The following is a 22,017-nucleotide window of genomic DNA, read 5'->3' on the forward strand; positions in this document are numbered from 1 at the left end:
ACAGTGATAAGGGAATCTATACAGGAACATATATTTAAAAAGGCAGAGGCAGAAAGTAGAATACAATTGGGGCTAATAAATCAAAAGGAAAGGGGATTTTCAGGTGGCACAGTGGTTAGCACTAGCTGCCTCACAGCGCCAGGAATCCAGGTTCAATATCACCTTCAGGCCACTGTCTGTGTGGAGTTTGCACATTCTCCCTGTGTCTGCATGGGTTTCCTCCAGGTATTCTGGTTCCTCCCACAGATGTGCAGGTTAGGTGGTTTGGCCATGCTAAATTACCCATAGTGTCCAGGAATGCGTAGGTTAGGTGGATTAGATATGCTAAGTTGTCCCACGGTATCCTGGATTGATTAGCCATGGTAAGTGCGGTGTTCCATGGGTGGTGGGATGCTCTTTGGAATGTTGGTGCAGACTCAATGGGCCAAATGGCCTCTTTCAGTGCTGTAGAGATTCTATGATTTTCCCCACCTCAATGCAGTAAATAGTCCACTAGGGCTCATTTACAGGGGCCGTACCTTCAATGAACGTGTTTGCCAATCCCATAAGTTGGCAGCATTAGATTGGTCTTGAGCAACTTCTGTTACATTGTGCAGAAGATGGCCAATTCTGTATTTTACCATTTCTGTAATTGTGTTTATAAACAGTCAGGTGAAGCTGTAAGATAAGGTAGATCACCATAGGCTTACTCTCTCATTAGAGAGAGACAACTGGCAGTGGTTTAACCTGAGGGTCACCACACCTCGGGAGGTGGGGGGGGTGGGGGCGGTGTTGGTTGAGAAGAAGAGTAACTCGTATTAAGGACAAAAGGGAAGTAGTCCTTTAAGAAGGTAGTATCCCTTTAAGATATCCTGCTTTTGTTTTGACAGGGAAGGTGATAGTGCAGTTCAGTAACCTCAGGTACAGGGGCAAAAGTTTAATTGGACAGTAAACAAGCTCACCATTTCCGCTCATGTGCAGACATGACAAGGAGTTCACCGAAACTGGGGTGGGTGGGGAGATTTTAAATCAGGCCAGACAAAATGCAGCAATCTCTGACAGTGTGGTAAGTGAAGCCGACACAACATTAACTAGGCAGGGCTGATCAGTAAAACCATCTATCAATGGACCCAGGTTTGAGCTGGAGAATTTGGAGGCTTAAAATACATTGCTGCTTTTAACTTTCCTTTATATTGAAAGAAGAACTTCTTCAAATTGATTATGTCAGTTTTTCCCATGGCTGTGTAATCCATAAGACCTTTTTTTTCTGTTTGGGGGGAGAGTGAAGTTCATCAGGAGAATGAGTTGGGATTTCACCTCGCTGTGCTGGGTTGGGAATGTAGCTTGGGTGGCTGAGGCCGGGAGGGGCTCCCTTTGCTCAGTTCGGGATCAATCACAGCTACTTTCAGTTGGGCACCATCTCACACAACTCAACATTAAAGTGACCATGCCCCCTACTGGAGTTGTCAGGGTGAATTGTTTTAGGAAGGTTGATGTACTGTCTTGGGGAAGGACAATGGGGAAGTGCAGGGGAGTTAAATTCATTTTGCACAGACATAATAGGCTGAAGATTTGAATAGCTTGATGTTATTACAGAGCCATCAAGGCTCGGAAACAGACCCTTTGGCCCAACCAGTCCACATTGACCATAATCCCAAACTAAACTAGTCCCACTTGCCTACACTTGGCTCACATTCCTCCAAACCTTTCTTATCTCTGTACTTATCCAAAAGTCTTTTACACATTGTAACGGTACCTGCACCCACCACTTCCTCTGGAAGTTCATTCCACACACAAACCACCCTCTGTGTAAAACAATACCCCTCATGTCTTTTTTAAGCCTTTCTCCTCTCACCTTAAAAATATGCCCTCTAGTCTCGAAATCCTCCACCCAAGGGAAAAATCACCTGCCACTCACCTTACCTATACCCCTCATGATTTTATAAACCTCTATAAGGTCACCCCTCAACCTCCGATGCTCCAGTGAGAAAAGTCCCAGCCCAGACTCGGGGTCATGAGTTCAAAGTGAGAGGAGGAAAGTTTAAGGGAGATATGCGTGGAAAGTTCTTTACACAAAGGGTGGTGGGTGCCTGGAACGCGTTGCCAGCGGAGGTGGTAGACGCAGACATGTTAGCGCCTTTTAAGATATATTTGGACAGGTACATGGATGGGCAGGGAGCAAATGGACACAGACCGTTAGAAAATAGATGACAGGTTAGACAGAGGATCTTGATCGGCGCAGACTTGGAGGGCCAAAGGGCCTGTTCCTGTGCTGTAGGTTTCTTTGTTTCTATCCAGCCTCATGTTATAACTCAAACCCTTCATTCCCAGCAACATCCTGGTACATCTCTTCTGAACTCTTTCCGGCTCGATAGTATCCTTCCTATAGCAGGCAGACCGGAACTAGACACAGTATTCCAGAAGAAACTCATCAACGTCTTGTGTGTTGCATGATTCAAGTTAGTAATCATCTGTGGCTTGAGTGAGGAATGACACTGAAACAGAAGGAGCTTTATAAAGTTTGTTTCTGCCACTGAATACAGACTGGAAAAGTATTTGATTCCCTGCTGTGAGTTGTTTTCAAGCTAACGTGCAGCAACAACAACCTACATTTATTTAGCATCTCCAGCGTAATAAAATATCTTCACAGGCAGCTTATCAGGTAGAATATGACACTGAACCAAAAGTAAGGAGGTAGCAGGATTGGTGACCAAAACGTTGATCAAGGGGAAGTTTTTAAGGAACATCTTAAAAGACAATGGACAGATTTAGGGATGGAATTCCAGATCCTAGCGCCCAAATAGATGAAGAAGTGAGGCCAATAGTGGCATACAGACAGTCAAGGATGTTCAGAAGGAGCAGAATTGGCAGAGCACGGAGTTTTTGGAGGATATCTTGACAGGGAGGAGTGAGGACAAAAACATATGAAAATAATAGTTTTCCCAGCTGCTGCTGCCCAATCAATTCCAAGTGGTATATTTCATTATGTTCATTGTTTTCTTCAGGTTAGTCCTATGGGTCTCACCCACGCTTCCTGCAGTTTTTGGTTTTCCATTGGATGAGAGGTTTGGAGAATTGCAGTCTCCTGGTTTTCCAACTGCATATGGGGACAATATCTACTTGACCTGGAACATCTCTGTACCTACTGGATTTGTGATAAAACTGTATTTCTCACATTTCAGCCTTGAGCCATCCTATCGTTGTGAATATGACCACATTAAGGTATCACTACTTCCATTGAATAAACTCAGTTTACACAAACGATAGGAATGAGTATTGGGCAGGCAAAATATAGATTGAACAACAGCCCTGATATCCTGGAACAACATTGGTGTAAGAATTAATTTGGCTTTTGTAGCAACATTTGGAATTCATTTTCACAGGATTCTGTCTCTAGTTGTTGCTAACAAAATATTTATATTGTTAAAAATGCTTGTGATTTTACTAGAAATGTAGAGAAATTGTTTTTAATAGATTCAAATCACTGTGACAATGAAAGACAAGTTGATTGTTGAACTTAGCATGCACAAAACTTTTGCTTTCATGCGGTTGTAAATTTAATAACCTGAAACTGCAAAGTGTCAGACTTAGAGTTACAGAGTCATACAGCGCAGAAACAGACCTTTCAGTCCAACCGGTCTAATCCAACCATAATCCCAAACTAAACTAATCCCACGTGCCTGCACTTAGCCCATATCCCTCCAAACCTTTCTTATTAATATGCTTATCCAAAATGTCTTTTAATTGTTGTAATTCCATGCTGTATGGAAGTCCATGCCACACACAAAGCACTCTCTGTGTATAAAAGTTGCCCCTGTCTTTTTTAAATCTTCTCCTCTCACCTTAAAAATATGCCACCTAGTCTTGAAATCCTCCAACCTCGGGAGAAGACACCTACCATTCACCTTATCTATATCCCTCACTTGGATGATACAAAATTCTGCTTGCATCAAAGTTAGTCTCCAGCAGGAGACTAAAAACTATAGAACTGTGTCTGTGATTATCTGAAATTCTGCACTCGTCAATCCAGGTTATGCAAATTTTGTCAGGAGGACACATGCTGGAAAGGCATCGTGAGATCTCTAACCAATCAGAAGGAGTGGTTGGGCTAAAGAGCACAGGTGAGGCAACTTGCAAAACCGTGGGATTGACAAAACCTGTGAGAAAGTTAAAAATGTTCCTAACTGGGGAGAAGACAAGTGGAAAACCCGTCGGATGAAACAGAAAGTGGAGATCACAGAAGAGTGAGAGGTCCCACCATCAGATCTTTCCACCATTTTGAAAACCAAGAACACATCTTGGAACAGTTCAATTATGATAGACATTGTCTCCAGTAAGGAAGAGGGTTGAGGATGGCTGCCTAGCCAGATATTGGAGAAGCTGAGGCGATGCAATTCAAGGCAGCTAAAATAGAAAACTTTCCCATTCCAGCCCAATCCTGCAGAAAAGGAAATCTCCATGGCAACCACGCAGTAGGCCTATAGCCACAGATGGCTGAACCACTTCAATACGAGGCACAACAGTTAAGGGTGAGGGCACCATCGTTATGTCAGCAATGACGGATGATTAACTCCCAAAATGGTCCTGTTCATATCTTTAATGAGTTTGTGCAAAAAGACATTGTTAATGTGGATGAAACTGGGATGGACCTACTGTTTTTTGCTGTGAAACTGTTTGATATTTAAGGGGGCGCCTGTGATGACAAAGACTGCATTATGGCTTTGTGCCAGTATGGATGGCAATGAAAAGCTGCCACCTTTTATGTGAGGGAAACCTGAGAAAGCAAAGACACTACCTACGCAGTGCAAGACAAATCAAACACCTCGATGTTTGCTCAGAAGTTTTGATGTGTGGACCAGGAGCAAGGAAAAATTGATCAGCCAGTGATAAGGGAGATTTCCATCATCATGGACAATTGCCCACGAACCCTGACATTGCTGCTCTGAAACAGCTCTGAAGATCATCAAACTGATGATTCCCCCTCCAAACACCAGGGCCAGGCTCCAGCCCATGGATCACAATGATTAGGAATCTGAAAGCCCAGGACAGTTTATTGACTGTGTTGACTGGAAGCAGCACTGCAACCTGACAACGTTGGCTGCCAGGTTGATATTGAACAAGGCATGTAGGGTAATGAAGGGGCCCACAGGAAACAAGGAGTCTCCAACCACTCTGGGTTCAAACAGCTTACAGCGGCACAAGACAAAGAAAAGGGGCAGGATGATGCCAAAGTCAAACTTATGCCAAACACTTCTGCCTCACCCATGGGAAGCTCGGAGAATCGGGCATTCTTGGCTGAAGTAGGATATGCCAAGCAATGCATGATGGGTGCAGTGGGTTCTTTCGTAGATGACTCTGAAGATTCAGATGAATGAATGACTGACTACCCATTTGTTTCCTTGGCCAATGTTAAGCATGCCATTATAGATGTTCCAGGATTTCATCATGCAGCGTAAAAATACCAGCACCATGTTTGACTCCAATAACAACATGACAGGTTGTACGGCACTTTCAGAAAGCAGCAAATTAAGCAGAAACTACTATGGAGTTTTCTCAATTTTAAATGCAGCCTTTCTCAAGGTTAAACACAATGTCAACCATTGGCGTGAACAAATGGAAAGACTTCTAATAAATTTTTTAATGCTTGTTTTTAAAAAATTCAATATTTTAAATGTTAGAAGTGTTTGTGAGCCTATCAGATTGCTTAAAGTAACATTCATGTAGAAACTTAGCCTGATTCAGACAGCAGCCCTGGGATTTGACTTTTTGAGAGTTTACTGTAATTACCAGCAGCAGATGGGGCTAGAGAAGCAACGAGCCAACAGGTCATGTAGATTATTTCATGTCAAACCTCAGAAAGTGCTTACATTACTCTAGACTGATTGAAGGCAGGAGAATGGGTTGTCAGGAGCTGCTAATTCCACAAAGCAGGTTCGGAATGAAAGCTGACATCCCATTATGCTGCTTGGTACAGAGTATTGTGCCGAGAATAAAGTATCTGTCAGCTTCAGCGTAAAAATACATCAATGAACAGTAGCACAAGGATTATAAAAGAGGAGAAATGAGCTCAGGAAAAAAATGTTTTCAAATTATGTTGTCAAAAATTAGTGAATAATACATGTTAGCATACATGCAAAAACTTTCCTTGCTTAGTGTGTAAAATGTTAATTGCTAAAGTAATGGCTCGAGGTATATTGTGCAAACATTTTGTTATTAATACACAGACTTCTTATTTTTTACAGTAATATAGGCTTACAATAGCAGATAAGAGAAAAAGGAATAATTTAAAAGAAACTCCAAAATGTTTGTAACCACATACAGATCTTGATGAATGGGAAGCAGCTGGCCAAGCTCTGTGGTGAGACCAGCACAGATACAGAGGAGGCTCCCGGTGACAAAAGATTCTACTCCATGGGGAACAACATGACAGTGATATTCAGAACTGATTACTCAAATGAGAAGAATTACACTGGATTTGCTGCACATTATGCAGCTGTAGGTAAGACCCTACTTTAGATGAAATCCGTTTGCAAGAGAGGGGTGTGACAGACATGTGAAGGGCTAGGATGGAACAAGTGGCAAGAGATTCCAACCCTAAGCCTTGCCAGATGACCTTATACCCAAATGATTTGATTATAAGATCCTTGATTGCCTATCAGGACACTGCATGGAGACAGATTTATTCCTTTACCCTCCGTGTTACTGCCATTCCTTCAGGTGTTACTCGGTCTTCTGGAACTCCTTCTCAAAATCCCTGCACATCTGCTTTCAAGAGCTTCTGGAAAATCCTGACTTTTTACAAAGCTTTAGACATCTCTCTGACATAGTCATTGTTTTCATTTTCTCACTTCTTTGATGTTTCATCTTCCTATAAAATGCTTGAGAATGTTGCTACAAATCCATTCATTTCATTATCCTTGTGCTTATTAACTGCATTAGCTCCCAGGCCATAATGGATCAAATTGAAGATTTTCATTTTTTGTGTTCAATTCCTACTTGGCTTCATCTCCCCCCTGCTGTTTCTGTTACCTCCCCTCATGTTGAAACCCTCTAAGATCTTAGTGATCCTCCATTCTGGGTTTCCTTGGTGTTACCAGTCTCTATCATCCCACTCTAGGTGGCTGAGCCCGTGACTTTCTAGTCTTGAAGTTCAGGAATTCTCTCCAAGCACCTTTTTGTTTTGCTACCTCCCACTCCTACTTTAAGATCCACCATTTAGTTGTCTTTTCCAATACCTCAGGGTTTAATTGTTATCAAATTGACACTAACTTTTGTCAGCTGCCTTTTGAAGTTTTATGAAACTCTGCGTTGTTGATGTGTCTCTTTACACAGACCATGATCATTGTGAAGCCAGATTGATGCTAACACAGCGAACTCATTTAAGACTCTTATGTGTAAGATGCTGTAAATAGGATTGAGGATAGGATTGGGCTTCATAAAAACATAAAAGAAGGAAGAAATCATTTATTGCCCAAGAGTATTCCACATTTGAGTTAGATAATGACTGACTTTCTGTCATATCTTGCCTTGATAGACATTGATGAGTGCGATCAGACAGCTTTTGAAGAACCATCCTGTGACCATTATTGTCACAACTACCTAGGAGGGTATTACTGCTCCTGTAAGCCAGGTTACTTCCTAGATTCAGATAACAGGATCTGCAGAGGTAAGAACATCGAAACAAATTATGTGGCTCAGGGTTCAACCTTCTCATTTCTGTTAATAGTCTGCTCAAGAATGCTGCACTATGAAGTGACTGGGCTCAGAACTTTATCTGTAGTTCCCCACATAGTAAGCTTTTGATTTCCAGTAGTGAATTGATATTTCCCAATGGGGAGAGCAGGGAGCAGAAAAAAAACTATAGGTCAATAGTTCTATTTACTATGGGCCTTTCACGTGTTTAATGAAAACTGAATAATGCTTTTCAACAGAAAAAAGAGCTTCCAGCAAAAGTAGACCTCATGGGAAAGTGACCTGTTCGTGTCCTCCAGGCTCTATTATGTGTGTGTCTACTCTTTCTGGTATATCCCAATTAGTCAAATGAATAGTAAAACAATATCAATCTATTGGAAGAAGGAAACAGATTCTGGAGCAGGAGGCCGAGGTGTAGTGGAACTGTCATTACTTGTAGTCATTTTAAAAACCCAGGCCAATATCCTGGGAATAACAGTTTGAATCTCACCATAGCAGGTAGTTGAAATTAGAACTCAATACTAAGGAAAATGAACAGTTGGTCTAATGGTGACCACTGTCAGTTGTTGGAAAAATACATCTGGTTCACTATTGTCCTTTAGGGAAAGAGTCCTACCATTATGTGACTCCAGATCCAAGGCAGTGTGGTTGATTCTCAACTGCTCGCTGTAATAACTGCTAACTTACTCCAGCCTGTGACGGCTGCAACCCAATTGGCCCTTTGAGTTTGCTCTGACATTGTATACGATCATGACCGATCATTCAACTCAATGCCCTGTTCCCACTTCTTCCCCATGCCCATTAATATTAAGAATAGTATCTAACACACCCACTAACATTAAGAACCATATCTAACTCTTAAAAACACTCAATGTTTTAATTTTGACTGTTTTCTGACCAGAGAATCCCCCAGGTAATTGTTGCAAGGCCATTTGTTTTGAGTCTTTTCTCCTCCCTGTATATTTATCACAAAGCTGCTACCTTATTCCAATCCACACACGTATATTCACTAATCTTCTGCTTTGGTTCTAACCAACGTTTCACAACTGGAATTTTTAAACCAGTTCGTTGGTTCTGGAAACAGAATCATAAATAAAAATGCAAACTAATTATTAGTTTGTGTTAAGTGACAAGGTGTGCTGACCAGGAATGAGATCTAAAGGCGATAAGACCATAAGACATAGGAGTGGAAGTAAGGCCATTCGGCCCATCAAGTCCACTCTGCCATTTAAATCATGGCTGATGGGCATTTCAATACCACTTCCCTGCACTCTCCCCATAGCCCTCGAGTCATTTTGAGATCAAGAATTTGTCGATCTCTGCCTTGAAGGCATCCAACGTCCCGGCCTCCACTGCATTCCGTGGCAATGAATTCCACAAGCCCACCACTCTCTGGCTGAAGAAATGTCGTCTCATTTCAGTTTTAAATTTACTCCCTCTAATTTTAAGGCTGTGCCCACGGGTCCTAGCCTGCCCACCTAACGGAAACAACTTCCTAGCGTCCACCCCCTCTAAACCATACATTATCTTGTAAGTTTCTATTAGATCTCCCCTCAACCTTCTAAACTCTAATGAGTACAATCCCAGGATCCTTAGCCGTTCATCATACGTTAAAACTACCATTCCAGGGATCATCCGTGTGAATCTCTGCTGGACACGCTCCAGGGCTAGTATGTCCTTCCTGAGAAGGAAGATTATAAATGTGGAAATTCTAAGGGATAAAGTTTACACATATATAACATCTTCTACTTAAATGCTCTTGTGCAGTGCTAGTGTTCCTATCTCTGGGCTGGAAAGTTTGTGTTCGCTACAATGGGAAATGGTGACCTAATGGTGACCACTGTCCATTAAAAATACATCTGGTTCACTATTGGCAAACAATATGTCATGAACCTACCTCAATAGGTGATTACAAATAATTACAAGGTTCTACTGCAATGTAATGTGTACTGCTATTATACTGACAATAAACTATTTAAATGTAAAGTTCACTAAGTCTAATCTAAAATTATCAAAACTGAATTTATGTTCAATAAAAATAGAACTGTATAAAGCATTGGGTTGCATTTTCTGAAGAAGGGCCCAGACCTGAAACGTCAGCTCTCCTGCTCCTCTGATGCTGCATGGCCTGCTGTGTTCATCCAGCTCTACACCTTGTTATCTCAGATTTTCCAGCATCAGCAGTTCCTACTATTGCCTTCTTCAGAATCCTACCTACCTGCAACTCCACTTTCAAGGAACTATGAACCTGCACCCCAAGGTCTCTTTGTTCAGCAACACTGTCTAGGACCTTACCATTAAGTGTACAAGTCCTGACCTGTTAACAAAGTGTGGAGCTGGATGAACACAGCAGGCCAAGCAGCACCTTAGCCGAAACGTCAGCTTTTGTGCTCCTGAGAGCTGCTTGGCCTGCTGTGTTCATCCAGCCCCACACTTTGTTATCTTGGATTCTCCAGCATCTGCAGTTCCCATTATCTCTGATACAAAGTCCTGCCCTGATTTGCCTTTCCAAAAAGTGCAGGTTTGTATTGTATCGTGTGAAATGAGACTAGCTCATTACTGACAGTGCATGTCAATTAACACTGTCATAACAAATGCAAACATAATTGCTTCAATATAACCACACCTTAAACCTTGCCCCCACTTCCAAGACAGACAGAGCATCAGAAAAAATAAGGCAAGTGCAACTTTTAAATTTACTTCTTAAAAAGCAAAATGGGTTTAAAGAACTAAAAAAAACATAAAATTGAGTAAAACAAAGAAACAATCGATAAGGTTAAAATACCAAAGTAGGAATTTGTAAAGCATTTGAAAGCTTTGATAGTTTATAATGATTGAATATACACATTTACTTTTAGCACTGCATTTACAATAATCAATATATCTAGTGTTGGAAGAACTTTATCACCATATTGACAACTATTTCACTATGAAAGCAAATGAGCTGAAAATAAACCTGGCCCAGGGAGACAGCCACTTCCCTGATCCACTAATGTTCTAGAGTTTATGACCATTTCATGTTCCAGACACTGGTTTAGAGAAAGTTCTTTTTTGCTTCCATTAAACTCCATCTTCTGTTTCTTTTCCAGTCCTCCGCAAAGCGTAGCCATGAAATTGCAACCCAGAAGCCAGCCTTTGTACATCAGACAATGGGAATGTAAGTTTCTGATACCCAGAGATACCCGACAGTAATGCAGCTCAGGAGTAAATGAATAAAATAATATCTTCTGTTGCTTTCAGTGACATTTTTTATTGAAAAAAATAAGGCACCAACTAAAAATGAATTGAAGTAGGAATGACCCCTTCTCTCGTGCTCAAATAAGTTAATTTTTGGGAAATATTTGCTTGATAGTTGTAGGTTAATCATTAAGTTCTGTTGTGCTAATAAGTAGCATACATCATTAGTGAAGCCTACTGTCATTAGAGACAACTGGAACCTGAGCAAAAGAGTTTGCAGAATACTGTCACCCATTTACCTTTATTACTAATGTACGTAATTTAATGAAGGTTTTTGGTCACAAGCATCCACTCCAGAGCAGCAACAGAACATGGTGGCAGATGTAAAAATGAAAGAACATTTTTAGAATGGCGCCTGTGAAAATTTAAAACAGCACTCCCTCCATTATTGAGCATCAGCAGCACCGTGTACTATCTAGAGGATGCACTGAAGAAATTTACCAAAGATCATTAGACAGCACCTTCCAAACCCACAAACGTTTCCATCTTGACGGTCAAGGACAGCAGATACATGGGAACACTGGTACCTGCAAGTTCCCCTCCAAACCACTGACCACCTTGATTTGGAGACACATCACTGTTCCTTCAATATCACTGGGTCAAAATTCTGCTGCTGCTTCCTGAACAGCATTGTGTTCTTACCAAAAGCAAGTGAACTACAGTGGTTCAAGAAAGCAGCTGACCTCCACTTTCTCAAGGACAAGATGGATAAGAACAGGAGTGTTAGGCATCCTGTTCACTGACAGCTGGCTCTGAGGGAGCTGGACGAGTGTCAAGGACTTTGCACATTGAATGAAGGGCTCTTGCATGGAGTTATTTTAAGGACAAATACATGTCTCACACAACAGAGCCATGAGACTGAAGCTGATTCCATTCTGGGTCTGTACAACACTGTACCAAACCACATATGCAGTGTTGAAAACATCGATTCTCAAAATAGGAGCCCCTGGAGATATTCTAGGGGTTCCCCTTTGTAGGCTGGCACCTGCATTAACAACTGAGGAAAGGGCACAGTGGTCAGGAAAAGCAAGTGAAATGTCAGTAAGTAGTGTGTTCTGGATCACCCACAGCACCACATGCTTCCACACTCTCTACATTCTCTGTATTCTTTCTCTCTCTCTTTGAAGCCAGCAGAAATTGAGTGACTCCCTCAAAAGGGTATAAAGGCAGTAGGAGTACACTTCAGAAGCACATCAGGAGGGCAGAAATGAGGCATGAGATAGCTTTGACAAAGAGAATCCAAAGGGATTCTACAAATACGTTAAGGACAAATGGGTAGCTAGGGAGAGAATAGGGCAAAGCCACCTACATGTGGAACTGCAGGAGGTGGAGGAAGATATGAAACAAGTATTTTGTATCAGTGTTTACTGTGGAGAAGGATATGGAAGACAAAAAAAACATAAGGAACTAAGTAGCAACATCTGGAAAAATGTCCATATGACATGCAGTGTGTCTTAAGGCCCATAAAGGTGGGTAAATCCCCAGGACCTGTAACCTAGAACTCTGTGGGAAGCTAGGGAAGTGCTTGCCAGGCCCATTGCTGGATGTTTGTGTCATCGATAACAGTTGAGGTGTCAAAAGATTGGATGTTAGCTAACATAGTGCCACTATTTAAGAAAGGTGGTAAGGAAAAGCCAGGGAACTATAGACCAGTAAGCCTGACATTGGTGGTGGGCAAATTGTTAGATGGAATCCTGAGGGACAGGATTTACATGTATTTGGAAAAGCAAAGACTGATTAGGGATAGTCAACATGGCTTTGTGCCTGGGGAATAGTATCTCATGAACTTGAGTTTTTTTTGAAGAAGTGACAAAGAGGATTGATGGGGGCAGAGTTGTGAACGTGATGCATAGGGATGACAGTAAAGCGTTCAAAGTTCCTCATGGCAGACTGGTTAGCAAGATTAGATCATATGGAATAAAGGGACAACCAGCCATTTGGATACAGAACTGGCTTGAAGGTAGAAGACAGAGGATGGTGGTGGAGGGCTGCTTTTCAGACTGGAGGCCTGTGACATTCAGTGTGTCACAAGGATTGGTGCTGGGTCCACAGCTTCTCATCATTTATACAGATGATTTGGATGTGATCGTAGAATGTATGATTAGTAAGTTTGCAGATGTCACCAAAATTGGCAACATAGTGGACAAAGAAGGTTACCCGAGTACAATGGGATCTTGATGAGATGGGCCGAGCAGTGGTAGATTAATTTAGCATTTTGGAAAGGTAAATCAGGGCAGCATTTTTATACCTTATAGTAAGGTCCTTGGGAAGTGCTATGGAATGAAGAAATCTTGGAATACAAGTTCCATGTTCACAATCCCTTTAAGTGGAGATGGTGAAGGTGGTGTTTGCTATGCTTGCCTTTATTGGTCAGCGCATTGAGTATAGCTGCAGCTGTATAGGACATTCATTAGATCACTATTAGAATACTGTGCGCATCTCTGGTCTCCCTGCTTTAGGAAGGATGCTGTGAAACTTGAAAGGGACCAGAAAAGATTTACAAGGATGCTACCCAAGTCACACGCTTTGAGCTACAGGGAAAGGCTGAATAGGCTGGGGCTATTTTCCCTGGAGCATTAGAGGTTGAAGGGTCATCTTATATAAAAAAAAGGCATAGATAGGGTAAACAGACAGGCTTTTCCCAAAAGGAGGGGATATCCAAACCTCGACAGCATAGACATAACGAGTGCAGGAACGAGGCACCACATTTAATGTAGTAAATTTTCAGTGTAAGGGATGTGCTTGAGAGATAATTGGTTCTCATAGCACTGGCAGTCACCCTGAAGACCTTTTCCTGACATATGACCTGTAGATTAAACTCACCACCAGTTGTGTCTGAGGAAAAGGCAGCCCATGGTCTACTGGCACTATGATACTTTTCAACATAAAATCAGGGCCATTAACTTTTCAAAAGGACTTTTTTCCTTTGAAAATTCTCTCATTTTTCAATGTACCTTGAGACAGACAATTGCAACACATTCAGTATTTTGAACACTTTACATCTACAAAATATTATTTAAGGATGAACATTCGCTTTCAATTCCAGGGTTCCCTAATTGGCAGTGACAGGATGGAGCTAAGGGATAGAACAGTTTTCAATTTATAACCATTAGCCTGTAATGAGATTGCTGATCACAGCTAATATAGATAGAAACATAGCAAGAAAATCAAGAGGGATTATAATGGAAGTGAAGTGATGAGGCTTGTAGCTCAAACATGCACTTACGATAGTTCAGCCAAGCCATCAGCTAATCCAACTCATGCAGAACTGCATTGTGAGCAATGAGTGATGTGCACTCAGTCATAATAAATTGCTATATATGCAGGGATTTTCCCTTCAGATTGGGAAAGTGGATTTAAAAGGAAAGGTACCACAACTGCAGCATTGGACGGAGAACAGAAATGGATCAGTTCAATATTGAAGTTGCTGGAATGGGAATGAAGGGATATTGGTAGGCAAGTAGGATATAGGACAGACTGAAGCCTCTCAACTAGTGGAGGAAACCATTGAATACAGACATATCATTTCACTGGCAGAATCAATGCAGTGGAAACTGAAAACAGGACAGAAAAGGATTTGAGAAAATGTAATCAAGATAGCTGCATGGGTTGTTGGGCTGACAATGGAGATAATCATAGGGAAGAATCACTTCCATGCCATGGTAAATGTATGTACAAATTAGAAGCTTTTGTGGATGAGAGTTTGCTCACTGAGCTGCAAGGTTAGTTTTCAGACATTTCGTCACCATGCTAGGTAACATCAGTGAGCCTCCGATGAAGTGCTGGTGTTATGTCCCGCTTTCTATTTCTAAAACTTTCGAAATCCAGAAACTCAACCGGAGCTACAAATCTTAAAAGAAGTTTTTGTATTTTCCATCTTAGGATGGCCACATGGAAGTGGTGTTCGCCCAGCCATTATATCACAGGAAAAAAATGGACAGATTAATTAAAATCAAACCAATTTTTAAAAATTATTCTGGCCAGACAGTTGAGTTATCTGAGGTCACATTTGACCTGAGGAAGCAAAGCACCCAACATTATCCTCCAGTTCAATGGACCTTGAGGAAGGCTAAAATCTCCAGGCTGAGAAGGACATGCTAAGTACAGGAAAAGGAAACAAAGTAACATGACAAAAGGTGAAGATGTTGCAGAAAGATGAGGTAGTTGTTACAATCTCAGCTCATATGACTGAAAAAGTCAGACACCAGGCTGAAATTTGACTTGATCATGTCTTTATTTGATAAAACTGTCAATGACTGAAACAAGCATACAACGCTGTAGATTTGATTTCAACTATAAGCTTAATTATGCAAATATAAAATAGACTAAATCAAGCTATTTACACAAAACAATGGAAGGTTTCAAAGCAGTAAAAATACAAGCTTTGCACTCAAATACCAGAAAGGATTCCCTTTTACTGCATCCCAGAAGTTTAACTGCTCTTTTCATTTTCAGTATTATTTAGCAGTCTGTACATTGATTAGTCACAAATATAACCAATATTTCTGCTCTGGAATTTAAACTAAAATCCTTACAGTGAGGAAGCCAGTTTGCTTAAAAGTTTTGAACTATCTTCTTTCTTCAGGAGAAACCACTTCATATGTGTCTTCCACTAGGACCTCAACTGAAAAACAAAAGCCTTCAAAACTAGGCAAAACTAAAACATCTTAATCTCATGGCATGAAAAAAGATGTTGGAATTAAATTTCATGGAACAGAAACAAACTGTAGTAAACCCTTGCACCACCACACCTAAGTTTGTGCCTGTAAATTTCAGTATGCAGTAAAGTTGGCTGTTGGGTACTTTGTGTGCATGTAGGGATGGCAGGTGATGAATGGAAACCAGGGATGCAGTCATGGAGAGAATGAGATCACCAGGGGAGATACTGTTAATGGCACTAACATACTACTCAGATGCCCTGAAATCTGAGTTCTAGCTGTGGATGGAGTATTTCCTGGTCAGACTGCTGCTCACAATTACCTCCCAGTCTTGCACTGCAACCTTCCTCATTGCAGTCAAAATAACCAGTACACATTAATTACTTTCCATGTTGTTGCTCATTACCAATGTGGCTACCAGCTCTAATTTGTTAGAAATGCTGCTCATCTCAAAATTACACCTGTCCCAGTATTTTCTCAAAGTGTCCTATACATAATGCCTAAAGATTAGCTAATGCTGCCAACTCATCAACCCCATGCTATGGCTTCTTCTGACAGCTTACCAAAGTTCACACTTCAGGCAGAGGTAGTAGGAACTGCCAATGCTGGAGAATCTGAGATAACAAGGCATAGAGCTGGACGAACACAGCAGGAAAGCTGACGTTTCAGGTCTAGACCCAATGGAATCCAATAGTTTTCTGAAGAAGGGTCCAGACCCGAGCAATCAACTTTCCTGCTCCTCTGATGCTGCTTGGCCTGCTGTGTTCATCCAGCTCTACATCTCGTTATTTCACACTTCCTACCTTGCTTTTACCCACCTATTCTTTATTGCTATTTGCCTATTAGCCCTTGGTACAGTACACCTATGTAATAGGTCATCTTATTACAGAGGAGAATGTTCAGTAGACACTATTAACTGACAAACCTGTTAAATGCAACCTTCCAGTTAATAGTTACAAACCTTTCTTGAAATGCAAGATTTAGTCCCAATGGAATCCAATATTGTTTGATGCAAAATTGTCTATTGCAGTGTAGAGTGTTGTGGAACAAAATGGCAGGGTAAACAATATTCTGATCTTCAGATGTCAAGGTTAGTGACATTGAAGAGGCCTTACGGTAAGATGACAATATCCATTAAGGTAATATGCTTGCTATAATCTGCAAGTTTGTAGATATTCTTTAACTGAGTGAACTTCAAACCTGTAATAAGGCTTGTGTATGAACTCAACAACTGTCCTGATTTCCTAAAATTCTCTTCTATTTTGCAAACTTGACCTGTAACAGGACAGATTAATTAGGAGGTCACCAGATTCAACTGGGTTAAACTTTAAAAGCACATTTAAAGCTCAAATATCCAACACTAGTATCAAACAGCAGAGAATCTTCAAGATACTTCTGTCCACTGCATTGTCTCAAAAGGTAATCCTATTTGGAGCTGGTCAAAGATTAGAAGATATGAGGCTGAATAACTAGATACAAAAAAAAGCCTTGAAAGTTTGAAAAATGATAAAAGGACAACTCAGTATAAATAACAGGTTTCATAACTAAATATATTTGCTTTCATTTCATCCTGTCTTGTTTATATCAATAAGTAAATTGTGTGGAGATTTACAAATGCTGAATAGGACTGTCACACCCCTACTTAACACTAGTTTCATCAGTCGAATCATCTGCTTGACCTCAGTATTGTTATTAGCTATGCAAGACAAAAAAAATTCAAAAAGGAAGCTTTATATGTCAACTTCCAGAAACCATTCACTTGCATACTGTTCAATCTCAGTGAATGACAATGAACTTGAATGGCCTAATTCTATTCTTAAGTATTTCATATTAAGGACAAACAGTGACACACACACACACACACACACACACACACACACACACACACACACACACAATCTGCAACAAAACACACAAGAATTTATGTTCTCAGCAAAAAACTGCATTTAACCCAAATAAAGCTTTTTTTTTGCATTTCCAGTAAGTGTTTCAAGCATCTAACATATCTACTAACATTTAAAAAAAAGGAAAAAAAAAGTGACAGTACTAGGCACATTTAGTGACAGGGTAGTAGCAAATAGTGAATTCTGTCACTGGTCAATACTTGGGATTTCACTTTTTACTTTATTCTTATAACCTAGCCTTGGGCACAGAACAGTTCTAAAGTTGGTTATGAGAAGTTCAAAGCATTAATGAACTGTTGGGTAGTGGTCAGAATACAAGTGGAGATTGAGGCTTAGTTTTGTTAGAAGGAAGTGATAAAAGGGATTTAAAGGGGCTGCAAAACGTCAATTAATTTTAGACAAACAAATCAACTACAAAGCACAATTCTACCTCTTGACCATAAATGTCCTGGATAAAGTCCAATCTGTTCCAGAGGTGCACACCTAAACAGTTTGCTTTTTAAAAAATACTGTACTTTAAAAAGCTTAGAATTCTAAATGCAATGCACTGGGGCTATGTGCACTGATTGTTAAAATGCAGTGGATACTAGTTGAGAAGTGACTAAAGCAGATAACGTTCCTGTGTTTTATAAAAAAGTGTGCATAAAACAGAGTTATTACAATTCTATGAAACACTGTTTTGGTCTCAACTGGAAGGGTCCAATTTAGGACAAGAGATTTCATCAGGCTCAAGAAAACAGAAACATGTACAAGAAAGATTTACATGAATGGTTCCAAGGGATTTCTCTTATTAGCATAGATTAAAGGCAACAGGCTCAGTTTCTCCAGAGTAATTAGTTTTGGGGCAGGCAGATTTCATAGACATGTTCAAAACCAATATGAATAAGCAAGCAATTTTCATTGACAGGTATTCTTTAAGATAATTGTTTCTTTTGTTACAGGCTTTCCAAGGAAAGAAAACTCATCAGTTACTAACATCTGGAACTAACTATTCAGGAGAGTAGGGTCACAGTGAAGACTGCAGAATTAGACTAAATAAGTTCTTGCAGAGCCAAAACAGATATGTGACTTGATAACCCTTCTACGAATAAGTATAGGCTTGGTTGCAGATTACTAGTCAAATTCTCAAATACACACAGAAGGAACACCATGCCAAGTTAGGAGATCAGTTGTTAATGCAACAGTTAATTTCAATTTTGCTGAGGATTAAAAATGTGGACGTAGAATTGGTGGGGTCCAGCAATTAGCTAAGTAACTCCGCTTTATACCATAATCTATTGAATATTCTTTTATATCATAACAGTAGTAATGTAGCCACATTTTCAGTCACAAATGTTATACAATAACTACTTCCAAGTGGAAAGAAGTGGATGCTGGCTATATTATCCCTTTGGTTGGTGAGTTGACATTTGCTATGAATAATGCCTGAAGATAGGCCTTTGAATAAGTTATGGCGATAGCTAAATGTAGAACATTTCTCAAGTTAAAACAGGTACAAGAATTTCTGAATAGGAACTCAACTGACTCCCAATGTAATACTATATAGACATGTTTCATTCACGCACTGGCAAGAAATCGGATTTTCCATGGCGGCTCAATCTAAAACATTAGAGAAGTACAAAATACAATGCAATGGCTTTCATTTACTTCAAAAACAATGCTCAGAAAAAGTCAATTCCAAATCTATTCATATTTAAAAATCTCAATATCAAAAGATAGAAAACATGCAATGAGGTTGATTGCTCGTTTCTTGGGAAGGAACAAGATCAAACACATTATACAACAGGAGGGTAAAATGCAGCCTTTAGACTAAGGTAAATAAGTGGTAAGTGCGTGGCACAGCAGTGTGTGGTGATAACAAGGAGAAAAGCAACTTGATAGAGGCTAATTCTGTTTTCTCAAACCCACAACATGCTTGGGAAGAACATCTGAGGGGTGTGCTAATGACAAATTAAAAAGGCTTTCACATTATAACTTGTTAATTTATTGACTACATGCACAAATGCAGCAATTAGGACATGGTTAACAGCTCCCAGCTATGAAGAAAATAAGGCCAAAAACATTAAATATTTATAGTATGTCCTTAACTGGAAGTGGACACAATATTCTATTTCCAGTTCAATGGAAAGCTTATCCTCATACACTTCTAAAAAGGTCTCTCTCTGGTAACTAACTCTCCTCTGGTTGCGAGGGGCAGACTGGGTTGACTTCAATTGCCTTTCATTGGACAATGTTAACTTTGTATGAAACTACAAAATAGATGTTGTTTTGAAACTCTCAATTTAGTCACTAAACTTCCCAACACCAGATTCATCTTCTGCAGGCAAAGATGTTTGACTGTATATATGGTCCAAAAACAATCAAAGCCCAATATAGAAACTACCTACTCAGAACAAAATTCCAAATTGAAAGGTTAACACTTCTCCAAATACATTTTGGAATTGATTTTTTAAAAATCAAGTTTGAGTGGCCAAGTAAAGCAGATATGTAACTGTTGTGGCAAACGGACTGGACAAAACAGTAACTTTGGTTTTGTTCAAAACCATAAAAATTGCAAGTCGCTTCTGAATTAGGGGCATCAGTTTTCACAGATCTAATGGTACTCAAGATGGTAACTCAATTAGTTACCGATAATCTAACACTTGAAAGAATACAGAAACTCATATCAAGATTCGTAACATACAACAGCTTAATAGTAATGATGAAAATGCAAGATTTGGTTCTGCAAAGGCTAACAAATACTTCATCACGGTAGCAAATGCTTCCTGCAAAAATTAGAAAGAACATTCTTCTCAGAAAACCTAAAGTTTAACAAAATGATTAAATCAACATGAGGCAACATCATGTGAACAATTACCAGAATTTTAGGTTTCTGAAGTACAAAGTCACAGAACTAACTTATCAAGTTTAAACATGCACAACACATGCAAATATTCAGACTGCAAATGTGATTGAATATTTCTCTTATACCAAGCAGGTAGGATAAGCCCAAAGAACCTTACCTCAAATAACCACAGCCAGGTTTGGCCCACATGTTGGGTCTTCAGACAAAATTGCTCACGAAGTCTCCGGTGACATTATCCATTCTAAACAGCCGTTTGATTAAACAGCATTTCTGACATACTGAACTAAAATACCAAATTTTACAGTGAGTTATCTATTGGTGAAATTGTTCTGCCCAATTATCAAAAGACTACTTCATATTTTTGGAGAATGTTGTCCAAATGTACTGCTTTGACTTCAGGGGAAGTTACTTGAAGCACTACTAGAAACTAAATACACAATTTGCAAGTTTTGCAGGTCGTTGGCCATTGACTGAAGAGAGCACTTCTTTTAGATTTTCAAATCTCACTGGGGCCAGGTCAGGGAGAGCCCACAACTGGACAATCACAAAGCTGCAAAGACAGCAGTCGATGAAAAGTCATGTAAGCCCACTATCCTCTTCGTCCTGGAGGAAACATTATAGCAGATAGCAAATTATCAGTTTCAAAAAGAAGGTAAATAAACAGAACCATGAAAAACATTTATTTTTACATTCTTTTGTAGTGAAGTGAAAGGAACAAAGCATCTGTGGGTAAGTTTACATAAGAATTTCCCATATAATTTCTAATATGTAGTTTTTGCTGGCAGAGCACTTCTTTGCATTAATGGAGTCCTTTCTTTATGCTGCATATTGTAGATGTCCATTACAAATGGTGCAGCAATTGTGGCAAGTGTTTGTTTACAGTTGAAATCATTTCAGAAAATGCAGTTATCCATGAAGGATATCGTGGGGAGGCTGTATTATTTCCTATTTTATTAAAGCAATAACAGCATAAAGCTTTTAGGGCAGAATGTTTTGTTGCAAAAGCTGTCAAAGAGGTTCCTTAAAACATTTGTACGTGTACTAGGAATTACACTGCCTAATGCATGACAGGAAAAATAAACCACGAGTGTCCTTCCTACAACTGTTACTTGTAACATAGGTGAAGAAAAAAGCAGCTTGTGCCAGAATCAGTATGGTTTGTTGAAAACAGCATTTTACTAAGGGGCGGGTTTGAGGATTGTGGTCAGGCAAGCTTTGACAAGAACATACAAATGTGATAATATTCTTTGGGCTGAAAATACCCCAAAGTTTCCTCTTGCATTTCAACAATAATGAAAATAAGTCGTCTTACAGGCTACTCCTAGTTTCTTCAGTGGTATTTTAAATGGCCTCACTGGGTTTTAAAATGCCAGAGACACATTACATCTCAGTATTCACACAAGTTATTTTGAGCACTGTGATAGGAGACATTGTTATAATTGAATTATTTTATGAATGGCAATTCTTAAAATTGAGAAGCTTCACACCTATAATTATATATGCTTAGAACACTATCACCAAAACATGCACAACGGTGGACAAGGAGACAACTTTCAACATTCTCCACTATGTAGAATACCTTGTAACAAAATTACTTACATACAAGTTTATTTCATTCTTTGATGTGCCAAACGTCACAGCAAGTTCATTCTTTCAATACAAAGCCGTAGAATGCAATGACTGTGCATGGCAAGGTCCCATA

At 39.9% G+C, this 22,017-nt stretch overlaps 1 protein-coding gene across 1 annotated transcript; it reads left to right on the top strand.

The window, feature by feature from the left end:
- The first annotated feature begins 953 nt into the window (after window positions 1-953).
- LOC125466815 (mannan-binding lectin serine protease 1-like) lies at window positions 954-10,870 on the top strand. The gene is made up of 5 exons (XM_048561884.2): window positions 954-1,045; window positions 2,985-3,201; window positions 6,301-6,478; window positions 7,514-7,645; window positions 10,761-10,870. Exons 1-5 carry the CDS (start codon window positions 1,023-1,025, stop codon window positions 10,775-10,777), a joined length of 567 nt encoding a protein of 188 aa, XP_048417841.1. The 5' UTR covers window positions 954-1,022; the 3' UTR covers window positions 10,778-10,870.
- The last annotated feature ends 11,147 nt before the right edge of the window (window positions 10,871-22,017 follow it).

This window comes from Stegostoma tigrinum, chromosome 28 (assembly GCF_030684315.1).
Source record: "Stegostoma tigrinum isolate sSteTig4 chromosome 28, sSteTig4.hap1, whole genome shotgun sequence".
Classification (NCBI taxonomy): Eukaryota; Metazoa; Chordata; class Chondrichthyes; order Orectolobiformes; family Stegostomatidae; genus Stegostoma; species Stegostoma tigrinum.